Genomic DNA, 21534 nt, shown 5'->3' with positions numbered 1-21534 from the left:
ACTGATTTGTTCCTGTTAATGTGCATTTCACTAATAGTATGTTAAAAAGGGGATCCAGTTTTGATTTATCATAGGATAATAACATGAAAGAATTTTGGTTTTATAAAATTATTATTATTTTCGTTGTGTTAGTCAGAGCTGAGTTGAGTGGCGCCTTGAATTCTCGATATTCGCGTTTTTTTTACATTATTTTTACGCGCGGTATTTATATTCTACTTGTTATTATTCTACGTTTTATCAGCTACTTAAAGAGAGATTTATAGTAGCAGATTTCTTCACTTTTTGTATGCGTAGACAAGGTCTAAATGAGAGAAACTTTCCATTTGTTTATGGAAGATTAAATTTTTATAGTGTTAGAATATTTTTAGATATTTGTCGACTTTTTACTTTGGTTTTTTTATTGTTCAGATTTTATGCAACCCCTAAAGATGTATATGACCATACTATATGTTATTGTACAAAAAAGAAGCACTGCTACAATTTATTTATTTAAACTTAATGCATATGAAATGTGCAACAGGTGGACTTAATGCCTTACGGTATTTTCTGCCAGTCGATTATTTAATAATGAATACATAAACATAAACTCCTTTCCTAATATTTTTACCTTTTGACGAGATTATGATACTACTTATGATCATTAATTCCTATTATAACAATTTAATTGATCTCCTGTTAAAAATATATATGTAACATTGCACGTCGATTAAATTAAAATTAATTAATATTTTTGTACTGGAATAACTTATCAATATTTTATTTAATAACATGGTATGCACAAGATCCTCACAAAGAAGTGAACGTCCCTAAGGATGCGTTTTCTGTTATTTCTGATATTGCATTTAATTTTGTAGCTTAATATTATGTTATTTTTGTTCACTTAGATGTAACATCTCACGGTAAGTGAAACGCACCCTTAGGCCAGAATGTTATATATCAATCGGCCTTATACGTTACTATATCATAGTTATATTGTATGTTGTGTACAGTGATGCGTGAATGCGATATATTGTGTATGTGAGCGCTAATTTGCGAATATTCTTTTGTATGCGGAAGAAATGATAAAATATTAAAAATACGTACAATTATTAAACTGTTTAATTTTCCTTGTACCTAACATTGACTACATTTACGAGATAAAGTTAGAAAGAGGAAACACAAACACATTTTTGTTATTAAATGATTAATAATTATATATATAATATAAAAAATGTGTCCTCGGATGCAAGTGTAGGTTCCGTTCATCTTACCAGTATCATGGAATCTTATAAGAATATGGAAAACCAAAACTAAAATTTTCAAATCCTTTATTCCTTTAAAATATGTGTGTATACACACGGGTGGTCAGTAAATATAAATGTCAAACATACTGTACCAAACTGAGGCGTAGGATATCACACTCAAGTCAAATATTATCATTTTGGTCAAACTTATAAATTAAAATTAAATAAGTCAAATTAGACTTTACCAATGACTTTCTTATAATTAAAGGACAGACTAGTACAGTCTGTTACATATAAACTTGATCTTTTTGGTGCTAACTTGTAAGGAGAGGGGTTCCTATATCGAGTCAGATATATAAATATCTGCTCTCAGTTGTACGTAATTTCTAAAAATATCTATATGCTTCAGAACGCCGATTACACTCATCAAATTTCCTGTAACGGACACAGTATGTATGATTCATAAATATCCAATTACTATACATACATACATACATATAGTCACGTCATAAACTGAAAGGCCATGATTGTTGGCATAATGATAGAATTGTGATTCAAATAGTGACAGGTTACTAGCCCATCGCCTAAATGAAGAATCCCAAGTTTGTAGGCCTATCCCTTAGCCGCGTTTTACGACATCCATGGCAACGAGATGGAGTGATTCTGTTATTTTTAATATTTGTGTACAAGCTTACGTACCTACCAATTTTGTAGTCATAAGAATAACCGACACATACTATATTAAGTTTATGTGAAAAATAATCGTACCTACATACATATGATCACGTCTATATCCCCAGCGGGGTAGACAGAGCCACCAGTCTTGAAAAGACTGATAGGTCACGCTCAGCTGTTTGGCTTAGTGATAGAATTGAGATTCAAATAGGTAGTGACAGGTGTGTGTGTCGTGTGGTTCCCGGCACCAATACAAAAAAGAATAGGACCACTGCATCTCTTTCCCATGGATGTCGTAAAAGGCGACTAAGGGATAGGCTTATAAACTGTCACTGTTTGAATCCCAATTCTATCATTAAGCTAAATAGCTGAACGTGGCCATTCAGTCTTTGCAAGACTGCTGGCTCTGTCTACCCCGCCAGGGATATAGACGTGACCATATGTATGTATTATATTAAGTTTATGTGAAAAATAATCGTACTATTAATATATCTGCGCTATTGTTTCCAGATTGTTAGTAGGAGGTGCCATTTAAATGTGATTTGGGCGTCGTTGAGGTCACGGCGGCCTGTTTATGAGGTAAGCACTCAAAAGTAAATAAATTTAGACTCAATGTAAATTTACCTATTATCACACACAAGATTCCGCCCGCGGATTTACTCGTGTATTTATTGCAAATTCGGATGAGTACCAACTTATCATATTTGCTACTAGACATCAGAGTTGCAAGAATTATTGTTAATATCATATCTGCCTACTAAGTACTTAGTATCCCGACTAATATTGTAAATGCAAAAGTTTGTTTGTTTGTTTGCTTTCTTTTCACGCGTTATCTATTGAATCAATCTGCTTGAAATTTTGCACATTAAGAGTCTGGAATAGGATATACTTACTCTTAATCTCGGTAAAAAATATAGGTAGTTCCCGTGGTATTTTGCGAAAAATCTTTATTATTTTGTAGGTGGCGCTAAATTCGCGTGGACGAAGCTGCGGGTTAATGCCAGTTAATTTATATATCCAATATTTTACTTCGAAAAATATTTCCTTTTAATGATCGTGACTGTACCGTGAGGTGAGGTGGTAATTATATCCTAAAAGTGGACACTGATTGACTGACTTAGTTATCAACAGCCTAAACCGCTGGATCCATAGATTTTAAATGTAGCCTGTAGTATCCTTTCATGTTCAGGTTTAATATTTTTTCTAAATCCCCCCCGGTAAAGGAAATGATTTTATTGTAACACTGTTTTTTGTAATCTGGTTTTCCTTAAAGTTGTTAGTAGTAAATTCCATTCTGTGAGTCATGCACGTAATGTTTAATGAAGCGGGTTTTATAATCTCAAGTGTTAAAGCCCTTCAGTAACTATTTTTAGTAAGCCGTGGTTCGTGGTTCTGTTTTAAACTTACGTAGAATTGTTTACATTAACCACTCAAGTCAATTTTTATTTTTAAATACGTCAGTTAAATTCTTCTTTTATTATTTATCAAGTTTACAGATTCAATGTGTATTTATATGTAATGTCTTGAGGAAACATTGAAATACAATCAATAACAGCTTTAGTTATGGGGCACGGAACCGTTTTGTTTAGCGAAGAACCCTAAATTAACAAGTTCTTCGCTAATGTTGCCACTTCATACGCCTTTACTAATCTGTTTCTTATTGTATCGTATGTAGAGACAGTAGGGAAAATTATGAATTTGTAGAAATTATAACTGCTTATTTTTTACAACAATCAGTCAAGTTTGAAAGACTGAATGAGAACAAAACTTCTAATTATTTATGATTTATTTGTTGTTGAGAAATAATATGTCTAAGCATGCCCTACCGGTACGAAAAACTAACTATTTATAAAGACAACGAGTGTTTATAGATCCGTGGTTATTCTTTTTCTCATCATTTCGACACATTGTAAACTTTTTACAACATCAACTTTGCTTTTCAAACTTTAAATATTTTTAAACAAAAGTATATGGCGACACCAGCCGTACTGTCAAATATCTGTGGTCAAATATGTTTCATTCATGTACGGCAGTCGAATTTACGATTCCGCTCGTATTTATTGTGTTACAGTGGCAATAAGTGTAACTTATCTGTAATTAGCTGAAAAAGTGCATGTAAATATGCTGAAGGCCGCGCTCGATACGTTTTGGAGCGAAAATGTTTGGTTGCCGCCAAACACAACATGGGATGACATTGCGCCAAGCCCCGAAAAGGCAGTAGTGTACACCGATTCCAATCACGTTTTTTACCCAATACCGTTAGCACTTGTGTTTATAACGGTCAGATATGTGTTGGAAAAGTAAGTATTTGCTTAACGTTAAGTTATTTATGATAAACAAAGCAGGGTACCCTTGATAACCTAACAGGTCAGCAGGTATGATAAATGGATCATACGATACATGCCGGTCGTGCTCCAACGATCATGCCCAATATGTACATGTTTAATGTGTTGATAATTATAATTCGCAATTTAAATTTTACCATAAAATTAATAATTGTTATTGAACATAAAACAGGTACTTAGGTACTCTGGTTTTGTAATAAAACTTTCTTTGATAACTGTTTTAATTAATCTTTAAAATAGCTATTTTCTTTTAAGTATATACTTTGCACTTTTATCACAAAAATAACTAATACAAAGTTCTCAATTATTCCATCTGCCTCGACATTGATATAATTGTCATAGTCTTCAAATGTATGTCTGTAAACTTACTAAACTTGTAAATAGACTCCAAGTCTATTTACTACTGCCTCTTTCTACCCCTTAATTTTTTAAGATGTGATATGTAGATGGTTTTAAGACTCTTGAAACTATTACTTCCTGAAAAAATGGGAATAGTCTCATGCAACTAGTAGTCTTAATTCAGATCAACCACTGAATATTAAAACTTCAACAATTCTCCACAGTGAACAAATATGACTTTCTCCTTATAGCAAAGCTTTGAAGACAGCCCTCAAAGCTGTGTATTCAATCGAATTTTGGAATGCGCTTTGATAAGAGAGACAAGTAGGTACAGTCAACAGCATTCTAAAGTTATCTTGAGTGTAACTTTATCTGTGATGCAGTAATAGTTGCAAATTTGCAGTAAATTTGGGAAGGTTGATATACTGTTGAATGTACAACTAGAAGGCGTCAAACTCTTTCATTGTCCCTGTTGTACAATTTAAATGCTGAAATTGAGCCTGCCTATTAATCCTGATCTTTAACTGACCTGAGTGAAAACTGATCCAACTCAATCTTTGAACAGAACTCTGTATAAACTTAAAAACACTTCTACCCAAAATCATGGTTACCTCAGTGGCTCTACGGTCAGTTTTTTTATTTGTTTATTTACATACAACAAGATGTCAAAAAGAGAACATTTTACAGGGTAGACAGAGCCAACAGTCTTGAAATGAGAGGCCATTTCAGCTGTATGGCTTAAGATGGAGAGATTCAACTTGTGACAAGTTGCTAGCTCATCGCCTATAAAAAAAATCCCGAGTTTTTTTAGCTCTTCCCTTAGTTGACTTTAACGACATCCATAGGAAAGAAATGGACTGGTCTCATTCATAAATGCCGGGAACTACACGGCATTTGGTGGCACACGGCGTCAAAAAGTTTTTTTTTAAAATAACCTAATTCACTTGTAACTACTATCTTCCTAAAGAAATGCAGAGCCTTGCACAGGTTCATAAGTTCCATCCTGGTATAAAATAATGCACTAACTATGATTTCTGCTAGCTAATATAGACATTGTTATTTTTTTTTAAACCAAATAAAATGTGTACTACATACAGTGCAATAACTTTTCAGATATGTATTCGCGCCATTCGGCAGATCGCTCGGCATCAAAGAGACGAGAGTCAGGAAGACGCCCAGCTATCCAAAGTTGGAAGCGGCGTATCAGAAGTCAGCCAACCGGATAAAAGATGTAAGTGAAAAGCCCTAATTTATTACTATATCTTGTGGTGACAAATATCAATACATACATAGAATATATATTATAATAAAATATTTTATAATATTATTTTTATTGAAGGGGACCTCTAATCTCCCTCTTTCTGAAGGCTTCAGGACGGGAAATCAACAAGAAACCAACTCGGAGCTCGAGAAAATAAATAATTTATTTTCTCCTATGTATTTATCTATGCTAATATTATAAAGCTGAAGAGTTTGTTTGTTTGTTTGAATGTGCTAATCTCAGGAACTACTGGTTCGAATTAAAAAAATATTTTAGTGTTGAATAGACCATTTATCGAGGAAGGCTTTAGGCTATATAACATCACACTGCAAATTTTAGGAGCGAAGAAATAATGGGAATTGTGAAAAAAAGCGGGGAAATATAATTCATCCTTGAGGGCTTCAATGATGCCCAAAATAAATAATCCACGCGGATGAAGTCGCGGGTTCAGCGAGTATTATATAAAATAATATATATTAAATGTATGTACTATTTACTACTAACAGATGACTTTACATTTAAGCACACATCTGTTTGCTTTATCACATTGAAATGTATTGGTAAATATGTACTTATGTTACGAGCATTTATACTAAACCAATCTCAATTTCATTGTATTCTTTTTGAAGGTCGTGGTCGCGGTGTTTCAGTCATAAAAGATTTTTATGAGTACAACTCAAGCTGGGTTAGGTTTACAGTGCAAAAGAGGTCAGACCTAACTGGAAGCCTTCCTTCTGTCTTTTTGAGACGTTAGGCTCCGTCTAATTGGTAAACACGATGTTTTTACTAGCATTTACGCGGGGCTTTCGCTTCTTTTTATGAGTACAACTCAAGCTGCGTTAGGTTTACAGGGTTAAAGAAGTCAGACCTAAATTGTAGCCTTCTTTCTGTCTTTTTGAGACTTTAGGCTCTGTCTAATGGGTAAAGACGATATATGTATGTACTAGCATTCGCTCGGGGATTTCGCTCCCGTAAGAAGTTCTAGGAAAAACAAGCTTGTGTTACTTTCGAAGGTCTATTCAATTCATTCAAACAGGTGCAGCGGTTTAGCTATGAAAGGGTTAGAGAGAGATAAGACTTTAGCATTTGTAATATTAGGTAAGAGTATGTCGGTGTATATGAATTGTTATTTTTACCTCAACAATTTTAGTAAGTCAGTTGACACCTTGAAAAAATATCGAGTTAAGATACGATCAATTTTTTTATATGAGCAATCCTATCCTATGCTGGTCTGTTAGTGGAAAAAAATCTTTTGGTTCTGTTTAAACCGTAATGAATAAAGACGTAATTATGTGTATGTATGGAGTTGAAGAGATTTTAAGCAGTATCTCCTTAGTGATATTGGGTGTTGTAGAATCGACTGTTTGTTTACGACCGTGACCGCTTATCGTCGACCTGAATGCTACAGTTTACATAAAAAATGCGTTCACCTCGTACTAAAATAGTTATCAAAGTCTGCAACGCCCACCAACTAACGGTTATTTTAATTATTACTTGTTAATACTTATTTTATCCAAGAAAAGGGTCTTTTTTAGGGATGATAATAATAAGTAAGTTCGAAAATTGTGTTGTGTGACACTCGCTTAATGATATTATATTTTATAGTTTATTTTATTTTATAGTTTATACTTTTGGAGATAAACATCCAAGACCAAGGCTAATCAAGAAAATTTCGTTGTCTATCATGACCTGACCGGCGATCGAACCCGGGATCATTTGGTTCAAAGGTTGGAGAATTTGACAACTGCGCCAAACTGGTCGCCGATAACTTTTAAGCGATTTTCTCGAAGCAGAGAAGAGTTTATACCTTTTGTTACTGATTCGGTTTTTAGGAATGCGAAATTCAGTCGAATGCGCTTTTTCCGAGATTTATATATATTTTTTTTCACTCTTCCCGTGACCGGATTTTGCGTTGATAATTTAGATATATAAAGGAAAATTATGAATTAAAATTGCTGATAACATTGACGGTTCTGCAGTACGTAGAGTGTAAAATTCACAGACATAGATGTAACTAGACTTCGCGAGTACGAGTATTATAACTACGCGTGCAAACATATGTATATATTCAGTAAACGTCTTTTTAAAACTGTGTCATCATCACTGCAGATCAAAATTCATCTGCAGTGATGATCTTTGACCGAAGTATTTACAAAATAGTTTTTTTTTGTAATGCACTAGCCATTATCTGTAAAATTTCCTCCAAAAAAGTTGAACAATAACAAGTTACTATTATTTCTGTTTATTTCACAGTTAGCAGAAAAAACTTAATACACTTAGTTTTCATACGTGCATTTATGCGAAAATCATCGACGTAATCGACGTAATATTTATAAACCCGCTACAATCCCCCTGAAAATTCAAACTAAATAAATTCGTCTGGTCGTTCAAAAATGGTCTTTATATTACAACACATTAAGATTCATTTTTGAAATGACGGTATAAAAAGTTCTGACATTTGGTTGATTTTGCTCTCACATGCGGCGAGATAGAAGAAAATAAAAGGTGAAAATACAGTATCTAGCTAAATATATGTCATTCTTATTATGTCTAAGTGAGAAGCTAGGAAGAATCTTATCAACATCGGCGTAAAAGCGATAGTAGTTTATCAGTACTACATTTTATCAGTGATCCGCCAAATTTAAATATATTCAAAACGCAATGATAACATTCGTCCTTGCGTGATAATATCTTGGTAATAGTTGTTAGTTAAGGTATCATTAGTGGAAAATTATACCTATTTAAAATTAACATCGTACAAAATTTTCCCTTACCTACTAGAAGATGTAAATTCACCTATTTCTAAATAACCAATTTATTAAATTACATTAATGGCAGGTTACTATTTAATTAGCAAAAATCGATTTATTTACTAAGATGCGCTTAGAAGTAAGGCGAAACTTGTATTGTGAAGAGTGCGCAATCCTAACACACACATATACCTATAGTCATGTGCCTTGCGCGGTAGACAGAGCCAACAGTCTCGAAAAGACTGAAACGCCACGTTCAGCTGTATGCTGCTTCACGATGGCATTGAGATTCAAATAGTGACAGGAAATCCAAGTTTATAAGCCTATCTCTTACATATACAATATAGATACATTATATTTAAAAAAAAATTGTTTACATCACTCTTCTAAAGAGTTAAAAAAAACAAATGTAGATAATAAGCGGGCGAATCCGTGGGTGTCTAGTTTTAAAGTTATGCAATATGCTGACAAAGTTGTGTCGCAAACATTGACGTGTATGCTAAACTCCGCCATTTAGGACGTCCAGTCCTTGTATTCCTGTGGGAGCGCACACCCAAATAAAATTATAGATTTTAATACCACATAGAAAGGTTATTACATACTGAATAATTTATCGAATAATGCAAGGTCAAAACATCGGACGGCGGTTCAGTTATAAAATATTTGTACCGTCCAATGTCACACCCACCAATCGATAACATTAACATTTGGGGTCATAACTCTATGTGGTTAATGACCTTCACCTCTATAGTTAATCTATAGAATGTAAACAGTTAAAATTATTACTAGCTTATTTTCAAAAACAAGCCGTGAAAGCTTCGCATACCTATATAAAATCACAGCTCTTACCCGGAGGGGTAGACAGACACCCTTTCCACTTGCCACGATCCCTGCATATTTTTTCTCGCTTTATCTACATTCATGACACACTTCATGTCGGATTACTCTAAACATACATACATACATACATATGGTCACGTCTATATCCCTTGCGGGGTAGACAGAGTAAACAGTCTTGAAAAGACTGAATGGCCACGTTCAGCTATTTGGCTTAATGATAGAATTGAAATTCAAATAGTGACAGGTTGCTAGCCCATCGCCTAGAAAAGAATCCCAAGTTTGTAAGCCTATCTACTACTGGACGTCCTGGTAAAGGGTCAGGTCAAAAGTACCCGAAACCGCCGAGCTTGCATGAAGAGAGTTATGAATGTGGATGAAGCGAAGGAAATATGCAGAGATCGTGGCAAGTGGAAAGAGGTAGTCTCTGCCTACCCCTCCGGGAAAGAGGCGTGATTTTATGTATGTATCTACTACTACTACTACTACTCTAAACAAGATCTTATATCTATCTCATACATCTATATATACATATATATCCTTTCAGATAACAGCCTTGGCGAAATCATCAGATCTCACCGAGAGGCAAGTGGAGAGATGGTTCCGCCTCCGCCGCAGTCAGAACAAGCCGTCGACCCTGGTCAAGTTCTGCGAGAACGCTTGGAAATGCACGTTCTACGTGTGTAACTTCTCCTTTGGGTTATACGTATTATGGGACAAGGAGTGGTTGTGGGACATTGACCAGTGCTATATCGGATACCCACATCAGGTGAGCGTGTAGCTTAATCCCGTTTTTCTATACATAAAGTCACGTCTATATCCCTTACGGGGTAGACAGAGCCAATAGTCCCGAAAAGACTGAATGGCCACGTTCAGCTGCTCGGCTTAATGATGGAATTGAGATCCAAATAGTGACAGGTTGCTAAGCCATCGCCTGAAAAAAGAATCACAAGTATGTAAGCCTATCCCGTTTTTCTCTTTAAGTATAAGCACCGGACGCATTGTCAGATGTTACAGAAGGGCTATCAGAGAAATGGTTACACAGACATCGGTTGGTAGACAGTGGTTTACCTATTTATATGAGAATAGCTTGTAGTTTTTAAATAATTGCCTTTGGTTCCAGGCACGTATAGAAAAAAGAATAGAAAAAGGCGACTAAGGGGTAGGCTTATAAACTTGGGATCCTTCTTTTAGGCGATGGGCTAACAACCTGTCACTATTTGAATCTCGATTCTATCTTAAAGCCAAATAGCTGAACGTGGCCTATTAGACTTTACAAGACTGTTGGCTCTGTCTACCCCGCAAGGGATATAGACGTGATTTTATATGTATGTTTTTTAAATAAGGTTTAATTGAGATTCTGAACATTCATCTGAAAGTGGCCTTTCAGTCTTTTCAAGACTGTTGGCTCTGTCTGTTCCCCAAGGCAGATATAGATGTGATTATATTTATGTATGAAATTCTGATATTTTTTCATTGGTTTTCCAAGTTGATTTTTTCCATGATCCACGGCACCCATCCAACTCCATTGTACATACATACATATAATCACGTCTATATCCCATGCGGGGTAGACAGAGCCAACAGTCTTCAAAAGGCTGATAGGCCACGTTCAGCTATTTGGCTTTAAGTTAAATGTGATTCCCGGCACCAATAGAAAAAAGAATAACACCACTCCATCATCTTTCCCATGGATGTCGTAAAAGGCGACTAAGGGATAGGCTTATAAACTTGGTATTCATCTTTTAGGCGACAGGCTAGCAACCTGTCACAATTTGAATCTCAATTCCAACTCAATTGTAACTACATTTATTTATTTATTCTTTATTGTAACAATTACAATTTGTAAAGTGCAATAGGCGGACTTAATGCTAATAGCATTATCTAACAGTCTACCATTGGGTTAAGCGGAGAACTTCATATCCTACTATCCTACTACTATTATAAAGGCGAAAGTTTGTATGGATGTATGGATGTTTGTTACTCTTTCACGCAAAAACTACTGAACCGATTACCATGAAATTTGGTATGTAGGTAGCTGAAGACCCAGAATAACACATAGGCTACTTTTTATCCCAGAGTTCCCGCGGGATTGATAGGGTTTCCATGCGGACGAAGTCGCGGGCGGCCTCTATACTTCATATATGTAATTCCAGGGTGTAACCAACGACGTGTGGTGGTACTACACCATCTCCTCGGCGTTCTACTGGTCCCTGACCATATCCCAGTTCTGGGATGTGCGCCGCAAGGACTTCTGGCAGATGTTTGTGCATCACATTGCGACGATAGCGTTGCTCTCATTCAGCTGGGTGTGTAACTTGCATCGCGTCGGCACCCTAGTTCTTCTGTTGCACGACTGCGCTGACATATTTGTTGAGGTCAGTTGGTGATAAGGTGATATTTTACAGTTAGGAACGATTTTTTGCCCTGCAAATAGAGTGAGAACGGTCAGGGTGTGATGACATAAGGATTTTTTCCGATTGGCCCGGGTCTTGGATGTTTATCTGTATAAAAGTATTTATTGTTAAATATAGTATCGTTGAGTTGGTATCTCGTAGTACGAGTCTCGAACTTACTACGAGGCTAACTCAAATCTTTGTAATTTGTCCCGTATATATTTTTTTCCCTTGGTCTTGGACGTTTATCTATATAAGTATTTATTGTTAAATATATGTAGTATCGTTGAGTTGGTATCTCGTAATACGAGTCTCGAACTTAGTACGAGGCTAACTCAATTTGTGTAATTTGTCCCGTATATATTTTTTTCCCTTTTTTAGTTGTTCCCGGCACCAGTACAAAAAGAATAGGACCACTCCATCTCTTTCCTATAGATGTCGTAAAAGGCGACTAAGGGATAGATTTGGCTTAACGATAGGATAACAATTCTATCGTTAAGCCAAATAGCTGAACGTGGCCATTCAGTCTTTTCAAGACTGTTGACTCTGTCTACCCCGCAAGGGATATAGACGTGACCATATATATGTATGTATGTAACCATATACACATATAAAAGTAATTATTATTATTTTGCAGTCAGTGAAAGCGGCCAAGTACGCGAACTACCAGAAGCTGTGCGACACCCTGTTCCTGTTTCTGATCGTCGTTTGGATCAGCACTAGAGTGGGGATCTATCCCTTCTACATCATTTGGAGGTCAGATATTGTTCAATCAATCGGTCAATCAAATATTTTGGTCTTAAATCTCAAGCAGTCAAAAGGCCATTCAGTCTTTTCAAGACTGTTGGCTCTGTCTACCCCGCAAGGGATATAGACGTGACCATATGTATGTATGTATGTATCTCAAGCAGTAAATACATGACATGTGTGTGCCGTGTGGTTCCCGGCACCGGTACAAGAAAGAATAGGAACACTCCATCTCGTTCCCATGGATGTCGTAAGAGGCGACTAAGGGATAGGCTTATTAACTTGAGATTCTTCTTTAAGGCGACAGGCTAGCGACCTGTCACTATTTGAATCTCAATTCTATTATTGAGCCAATCAGCTGAACGTGGCCCATCAATCTTTACAACACTGTTGGCTCTATCTGCCCCGCAAGGGATATAGACGTGATTATATATATATATACTATATGTTCCCTATGTCCGCAGCACATCGATCCGGGCGCCGATGCTGCTGCCGATGTTCCCCGCGTACTACATCTTCAACTCGCTGCTGTGCCTGCTGCTGCTGCTGCACGTGGTGTGGACGTGGCTCATACTGCAGATAGCTTACAACACTGTGCGGGCGGGGCAGGTGAGATCTACATATATATATATATATATATATATATATACTACATCTTCAACTCGCTGCTGTGCCTGCTGCTGCTGCTGCACGTGGTGTGGACGTGGCTCATACTGCAGATAGCTTACAACACTGTGCGGGCGGGGCAGGTGAGATCTACATATATATATATATATATAACTGCATTCTTTTAAACATAGACTATACCCATGCTTCTGAGCCGTTTGAGCCCATTTTTATTTAAATTAAACGTCATCATTTTCACATTTAAAAAACCCTCAAAAACTACGTCACACGCTTTAATACAGACCAATACTACAAAAAGAAATTAAAACTAAACATGTTAATAAATGTCTGTAATATAAATTATTTATCTATTATCAATTTGTGTAGTTGACCTCTGAATCTTACGCGTCGCTTTTCCGCCGACCGGGGTGATATGACGTATTTACGATCGTGGATTTTGATACTTTTATTTTTTTTCGTACTTTCTGAAATATGAACCGATAATTTTCTTTTAACGTTTTTTAATATCCTTTAGATGAGTAAACTTAACAGTTAAATTTATGCAGTTGAAATAAAAGTCACCCTGTATATATATACATATATTGACGGCCTCTGTGGCGCAGCGGTAGTACGCTTGTCTGTGACACCGTGTGATTGGCCTGGGTCTTGGATGTTTATCTATATAAGTATTTATTATAAAATTTAGTATCTCGTAACAGTCTCGAACTTACTTCGAGGCTAACTCAATCTGTGTAATTTGTCCCATATAGATATATTTATTTATTTTATTATGTACTAGCTGTGCGCTCCGCATGGAATAGTTATTTTGGGAATCATTGAAGCCCTCAAGGATGAATAATTTCCCCGTATTTTTCACAAATTCCATTATTTCTTTGCTCCTTGTAGTTGCAGCGTGATGTTATATAGCCTGACTAAATAAATGGTCTATTCAACGCAAAAAGAATTTTTCAATTCGAACCAATAGATCCTGAGATTAGCGTGTTCATACAAACAAAGAAACAAACTCTTTGCTTTATAATATTAGTATAGATATGTACAACTTCTGCACGGACGCTTTGGAAGCGACAGTAAACTTAGTATTAAGTAATTTACTTGACGTCAACCAATGTTCTGAAACCAAAAGATTTGACAATTATTAAGCGATATGATAGTATCCTATAATAATGTATAGAAATGTCCATTATTTCTCCTATCTCGGCTCTGTTGGAAGAGATTTCTTTTGAAATAAGCAGAACCTGTGTAATTTTGTTTCTTGTGTTTATCATTCTCGATGTTACATAAATTTGTAAATAAATAAAACAATGAATAAAAAAAATTTAATTTTACAAACATAGCATTTCAGTCATTTCAAAACTGTTGGTTCTGTCTACCCCGCAAGGGATATAGACGTGGGATATGTATGTATGTATGTTTTCAGATGGAAGGCGACATTCGGAGTTCTAGTTCGGAGTGGAGCGACAGCCCGCAGGACTCCAACCACGTCACTCCCAACCACAACGACGCTAACAATAAAAAGTAAGTCAAAGTTCGACCATAGACATTGCTGACCTCACCATAGACAATAACTTTTAAAAAGAGAACCGCATCCAATAGATATCCTCTTTTTTTTTTAAAGTCTGTCAAGTTTCTTAAGCCTTTGAAGTGGAACAAACACTTTTATGGAAACCGCTTCGAAGTCGGTCCAGCCAAAAGCATTATAAAAGATTCTGGCCTATCACAAAACCCTGGACCTTTTGGTCCAAAATCGAGGAAACCGACAACTGCACCAAACAGGCAAATTGCGACGCCTTAATCTTTTATATACACACATAGACACGTCACACCCTTGCGGGGTAGACAGAGCCAACAGTCTAAAAAATACTGTGAAAGGCCATGTTCAGCTGTATGGCTGTATACGATGGAATTGAGATTTAAATAGTGAAAGAAATGTTTATTGTTTGTTTTTTTACCGTGTGGTTTCCAGCACCAATAGAAAAAAGAATTGGACCACTCCATCTGTTTCCCATGGATGTCGTAAAAGGCGAATAACGGATAGGCTTACAAACTTGGGATTCTTCTTTTAGGCGACGGGCTAGCAACCTGTCACTTTGAATCTCAATTCTATCAGTAAGCCGAACAGCTGACCGTGGCCTATCAGTATTTTCAAGGCTGTTGACTCTGCCTACTCCGCAAGGGATATATACGTGATTATATGTATGTTTGTATGTTAGATTTTTAAGGATTAGGCAAAACGATATTTGAGATTGCATAGAAATGAATACAATGTTTTCATTTTAGTCACAAAAAAGTGATATGCTTTATGTATGTACTAGAGGCCGCCCGCGACTTCGTCCGCATGGAAACCCTATCAATCCCGCGGGAACTCTGGGATAAAAAGTAGCCTATGTGTTATTCTGGGTCTTCAGCTACCTACATACCAAATTTCATGGTAATCGGTTCAGTAGTTTTTGCGTGAAAGAGTAACAAACATCCATACATCCATACAAACTTTCGCCTTTATAATACATACATACATACATATGATCACGTCTATATCCCTTGCGGGGTAGACAGAGCCAACAGTCTTGAAAAGACTGAATGGCCACGTTCAGCTATTTGGCTTAATGATAGAACCGAGATTCAAATAGTGACAGGTTGCTAGCCCATCGCCTAAAAGAGGAATCCTAAGTTTATAAGCCTATCCCTTAGTCGCCTTTTACGACATCCATGGGAAAGAGATGGAGTGGTCCTATTCTTTTTTGTAATAGTGCCGGGAACCACACGGCACTTATAATAGTAGTAGGATTATGTTTTGTTTATGATATTTGTTACTTTCAGGTCAAAATAAAGACGCCATGTAACGTACGTGGCGCTTTTTTTAAACACTACCAGTGAAAATCTACAGTGTGCCCTACTGTCAGGATATATTTTTAGAAATTTCTACATAAGTACAAGTAAAGACTAGTGAAAATTGGCCGAGTCAAGTCTTTCGTAACCTTTTTTTTTATTTTCACTAAAAATTAACTGTATTTCAATTGTAATCGTTTTATGACAATTATTTCTCTGTTTTTTTTTTTCTTTTTGGTTAATATTTAAAGTCAAGGTTAGAAAAAGCGAACTTGGCGAAAAGAAAAATCTGTAAATTAATTAGTATATGATATTTTGTTTTTTTTTGGTAGAGGATTGATTCCAGGCATATTCAAATACATTAATTGATGTTTTAAGATATTGTTGGTTTAGTTAGAGTAACTGCCAAATATGGATGATTGTAGCGTAATTTTTTTTTGTTATTATATTAATATATATAATACGGAAGAAATTACACTGATTAAGTTAGCCTCAAAGTAAGTTCGAGACGTTGTTAACGATATTTTATAATATTTAATACATAAAAATGCGTACAGCGGAACGTGGCCTTTTGGTCTTTTTACTTGTTGGCTCTGTCTACCTCGCAAGGGATGTAGACGTGACTAGATGTATGTTCATATACATACAAGACCCGGGCCAATCACAAAAAGTTTGTTCTCCATTGTGCCCTAGCCGGGATTCGAACCCAAAACCTGTGTCACAGACAAGCGCACTCTTGTTACGCTATAAAGGTCTAATATAACATGATATACAGATTTTATTCCTTATCTGTATTTGATATAAACTTATCAGCTAACCAAAACGTGTATAAACAATAATATTTTCAAAAAGATTTCGCTTAAATATGTATTGACCCCTTACTTGGCAGTATTCAGCTCTATATGGCAAAATTGTAACATATAAAATAAATTTAAATATTTTAACGACAACTAAGGGATAGGCTAGTAAACTTGGGATTCTTCTTGTGGGTGACGGGCAAGCAACCTGTCACTATTTGAATTCTTGGTCTTTCGGCCTTTTTAAGACGGTTGGTTCTGTGCCATCCCGTAAGGGATGTAGACGTGATAATATGTATGTTTGTATGTTAGCTTTTTAAAGATTAGGCAAAACGATATTTGAGATTTCATAGAAATGAACACAATGAGGCCAACAATGTTTTTCATTTTAGTCACAAAAAAGTGATATGCTTTTGTATAAATATATTCGTATTTTCTTAATAGGAACTGGGACTACTTTCATAAGATACGTGTAAATTGAGTACAAATATTTTAATGGTCGATAGAGTTCAGTGGTCTACAACCACTTCAAATTCAAGTGAGTGGTTAAATACCATTAAGGGTCGCAGTGTCTACACCAGCGACATTATGCTGAGTCAGGACGTTTTCACTGATCTTCTTTATTTTATTTATTTATTTATGTACACTGAAAACATCGAGAATGATAAACACAAGAAACAAAATTACATATGTTCTGCTTATTACAAAAGAAATCTCTTCCAGCAGAACCGAGATTGTTTGTGGTAAGCATATATACATGAACATTGCACATTCACCATTGTTATTACTGTTAATTATGTATGTAATCAACAATTGTAATGTGTTAGTGAATAATTTGTTATTTTTTTTCTATCAATATAAATTAAATTCCTAAATCGGAATTTGTACTTAATTTGCACGTACCTTAGATTATATTGAATAATGTTGTTAATGTTAGTATTTATGCACCAAATAATTTTCTTAGTTTAGTTTTTACTATTGTTTTTCATCAAAAACAGTCAATTTTAAAATGTATCGAAATGTACAGTCTGCTTCATAGAAATGTGTACCATTTTAATATGTGCCCGCCCGGCACGTGTCAATATGAATATTTTTTATTAGAAATTTGAGTTAAAATCTCAATCTACCTGATGGCAAGCAAGATAGGTCTAAGGTTAAAATTTGGCAAGCATATGGCAACATTTGGATATTCAATTTATTAGAAATTAAATTTTCACTTATAATACATAGGGTTTATTTTTAAGTTTATCATCTCTGGATACTAAAATGTTGTAAATAATGCAAGAATAATGCGTGTTAAAAATATAGAAAGAATAAAAAAGAAAAAAAAAAAAAGAAATAGAAAGGTTAATTGCAATTTCCTTCCCGAAAGAAATGAGAGTGAGTGAGTCATTTAATTAGAATGGAATTGGACAGAAATGTGAATGATTTAAGTCGAGTCAAGTTCCTCTGGATTTATGGTGACCGAGGTCAGGTCAGACGACGAGTCGCTTCATGTAATTACCACCTCAGTTCTCATTAGTAATATACTTTCAAAGGCAAATATGTCTTATCTTGCCTCTCTTTCTACCACTCCAGTTAACCGCAAAGCTAGAAAAAATACGGGCGAATTGAGAACCTCCTTTTTTGGAAGTCGGTAAAAAAGAGAGTTGATAAGAAACATCTGCCTGATTTTATGAAGTATGTATTTAATGTAGGTAGTAACTTGGGTGTATGTTTAGTTAAAAAATAATAACTTATTTTGTTTACACCTACTTAAGAACCTTGTTATATTTTTCTATTTTCATTTTGACCACCATAAAAATAATTAATAGTTGTCACTAGCGCCATCTGGTAACGGAAAGCATACAGATTATTTTTTAATAGTTGTAAGCTTTTATATATGTCTGTATTGAAATGTTTGTAATAAAATGTTTGTATTTCTTTGAATATAATTTGATATAAAAGGCTGGTTTGATAAAATAGACGGATAAAACGCAATGCGACTAAAATTAAAAATACCTAGTGTAGTAATGAAAAGTCGCCATTGAGTCTACTTTTATTTTTGGTTCTATTGCAATTAATTAATGAAATATATTTTTTTTATCTGATAATAGGTTATACTTGCTTTAAGTCGGTTTTCAATATGTATTAGGTAGGTCGTGAGTACCCGAGAGGTCGTGGCAAATGGAAAGGTGTAGTCTCTGCCTACCCCTCTGGGAAAAAGGCGAGATTTTATGTATGTAAAGATGTATATTGTTTGTATCGTGTACAGTCATTAGAGGTCAAAATAATAACATCACCAGGATGTGCAAGATCGATTGACGACAATTATAATGAAAATATATGATGCCTATTTATAATAATGGGACCATGTAGGAAATTTCCACTTGTTTTTGGCATCATAAGGTGAAACTTTTATACATGTAAATATATATAATGAAATGATATTAGGTACTGGGATTCCTTATTGTCATTAGTTTTTTTTTAACTTTGTGCTATTTAAAATTTAATTACTTAAATAAACTGCGGGTCAACGATACTTTGATATTAAATTAAAATAACTATGTTGTGTACATTGAAATGCATAGATCTTCTTGTAAGTTCATTTGATATTTTATATGTACTGTTTGTTTGTCTTACTCATACGATTCAGGCGACTATATTATACAGGGTTACTTGTAAAACATCAATAAAGTCGCAGTGACGATTTATTCTAAGAATTCTGACAATTATTTACATTTTTTACTTTAATACAGAAATGAATAATTTTCATATACGTTGCAATATTATTTAATTTTGTACGTTTTGCATTGCCGCTTGGTTGAGCGCACGTTACGAGTCCGAAACGTAGCAATCTTAATGTCACGATAATAAATATATAAAACATATAAACATAGGAAAATATTTTTTTTTTATTTTTATTAATGTGTTGCCAAAAAAAAAAAATCGTTGCGTGAATAGTATTTTTCATATTGTTAGCTACCAAGTCTTGTCAGGTTGTCGATACAAGTAACCCTGTATATTAAAAGTTTATGCTAATAAAATAACAGTTTCGGCAGATTTTTATTGTTAGACTTGTCTTCCGTGCAAAGATTTTCTTCTGTCTTCACGTCACACCTAACTTTCTCTTGACAAACTAAAAGACTAAAACTTTTATTCCATATTTTCCGAAGTAGTCGTTTCTAAAGAACGCATTTTTTTTTATAAAGAGGTATTTACTAGAATAATATAGTAACATACATATTCTTAACAAATAATTGAATTGATTGATATGTCATCGACTGTCTATTTGATTGATATGTAACTTTATTACCATGAGATTTGATTACTATGGCCGCTTACGATTTATAGAATTCTCTTCGGCTACATTTGAGACCAAATTTCGAAACCAGTTTCTAAATAAGAATTATTTTTCTTCTTTCGAAATTGGTTTCGGTAAATACGTGAAATCCACGAAATTGCATTCAACTTCATAGCCAAAATTCTAAATTAAAAAAAGTCAGAATAAAAAAAAACTGTTTTATTTTAATTCGTTTCTTTAGTAAGAAAAGTGTTTCTACACCCATCTACCTCTTTTTGTATACTAAGAAAGAGATAGTCCACCTCTATCCAAAAATTTTAAGTAATATTTCCTTTCTGTTTTTTATGTTAGGCTTCTAGTAAGGATGGATGGATGATTAGATTTCTCTTAAGCGGATAGTGAGGGGATTTGTACAATTTTTTCCGTTTTTCAAAAGTTACAGCAGTCTCTAGCGAATTTAGTTAGCCAAACTCATGGTAGTATTGAGATTATATATGAATATATGACAATGCTATTCAAAACTTTAAAAATAAGTGTCTTATATGATAAATTGAGTAGTTTAAAAATATGTTTTCGGAACTATGAATGACAACTACATTTAGACTTCCTTTTTAACAGAGAATATAGGTTAGTACATGTTACCACAATGCCTCAAAATTATAGAAAAATGTATAACTATCTAAAAGTGTGCTTTCTCTCAGCGAGGTGAGAGATGACATGAAAAATTTGAGGCTTTAAAATTATGTGCATTTGTATGAAGCTTTCGTAAAATGTGTTATTGTATATATTTATGTATGGTGACTTTTTGAACTCGAGTGAAATGTTAAATATAACTTGAGCACAGGAAACTAATTAAGAACTTAAATTTATAGCCATTTCAGACACTAAATTTTACATTTGCATACAAAGTGTCAGCTGTTATAATTGTGTGAGCTGTTAAATTAGGATTTTTATTCTTGGATTATCGTTTGGATTAAGGATTTTTATTATTGGCGATAGGATTCATATACTAAATTTGCTCAATCAATTCTACTATTGTGTTTAAAAAGTCACCCGGTCCATTATTATTTTGTGTAATTTATTAAGAAAATGTGTATATTTACTGCTGTAAGATTCAATATTTGGTCGAAAAATTGCTTAAACAGCCAAAATATTAAAATTATTTATAAATTCTAAGCTTTCATTATTATGTGTGTGTTGATTGAAAACAAATTTAAATACATAAAGGTTAGGAAAAGGAAAATTGAAAGTTTCTTTTTAGCTATAGAAATATTTAGTCTTATCTATTATTTACTCCAGAAAAATGCTTTTAAGTTAATTTTTCTTTTATAGTTTGTAAGGGAGTATATCTGAGAGAATTATATTTTGTAAACGTTTTTTTTGCATGTATCTTAATAAATTACTGTATATCTCCCATACTTTAACATA

The 21534-nt window shown here is 34.5% G+C and overlaps 1 protein-coding gene across 2 annotated transcripts; it reads left to right on the top strand.

Moving 5' to 3' along the window:
- The first annotated feature begins 3903 nt into the window (after positions 1–3903).
- On the top strand, positions 3904–18234 carry LOC106129893 (ceramide synthase 5). Of its 2 annotated transcripts, none has more exons than XR_009657347.1 (8): positions 3904–4198; positions 5696–5813; positions 9978–10199; positions 11587–11808; positions 12464–12582; positions 13038–13322; positions 14618–14715; positions 16018–18234. XR_009657347.1 is itself a non-coding variant. In XM_060950875.1 (8 exons), exons 1-8 carry the CDS (start codon positions 4020–4022, stop codon positions 16025–16027), a joined length of 1113 nt encoding a protein of 370 aa, XP_060806858.1. In that variant the 5' UTR covers positions 3904–4019; the 3' UTR covers positions 16028–18234. The 2 variants fall into 2 exon arrangements, 1 of the variants encoding a protein (XP_060806858.1); XM_060950875.1 differs by having other exon boundaries at positions 13038–13182.
- Positions 18235–21534: the final 3300 nt, after the last annotated feature.

This window comes from Amyelois transitella, chromosome 22 (assembly GCF_032362555.1).
Source record: "Amyelois transitella isolate CPQ chromosome 22, ilAmyTran1.1, whole genome shotgun sequence".
Taxonomy (NCBI): Eukaryota; Metazoa; Arthropoda; class Insecta; order Lepidoptera; family Pyralidae; genus Amyelois; species Amyelois transitella.
The sequence above is the reverse complement of the archived record's forward strand: the minus strand, read 5'-3'. Positions and strand labels throughout refer to the sequence as shown.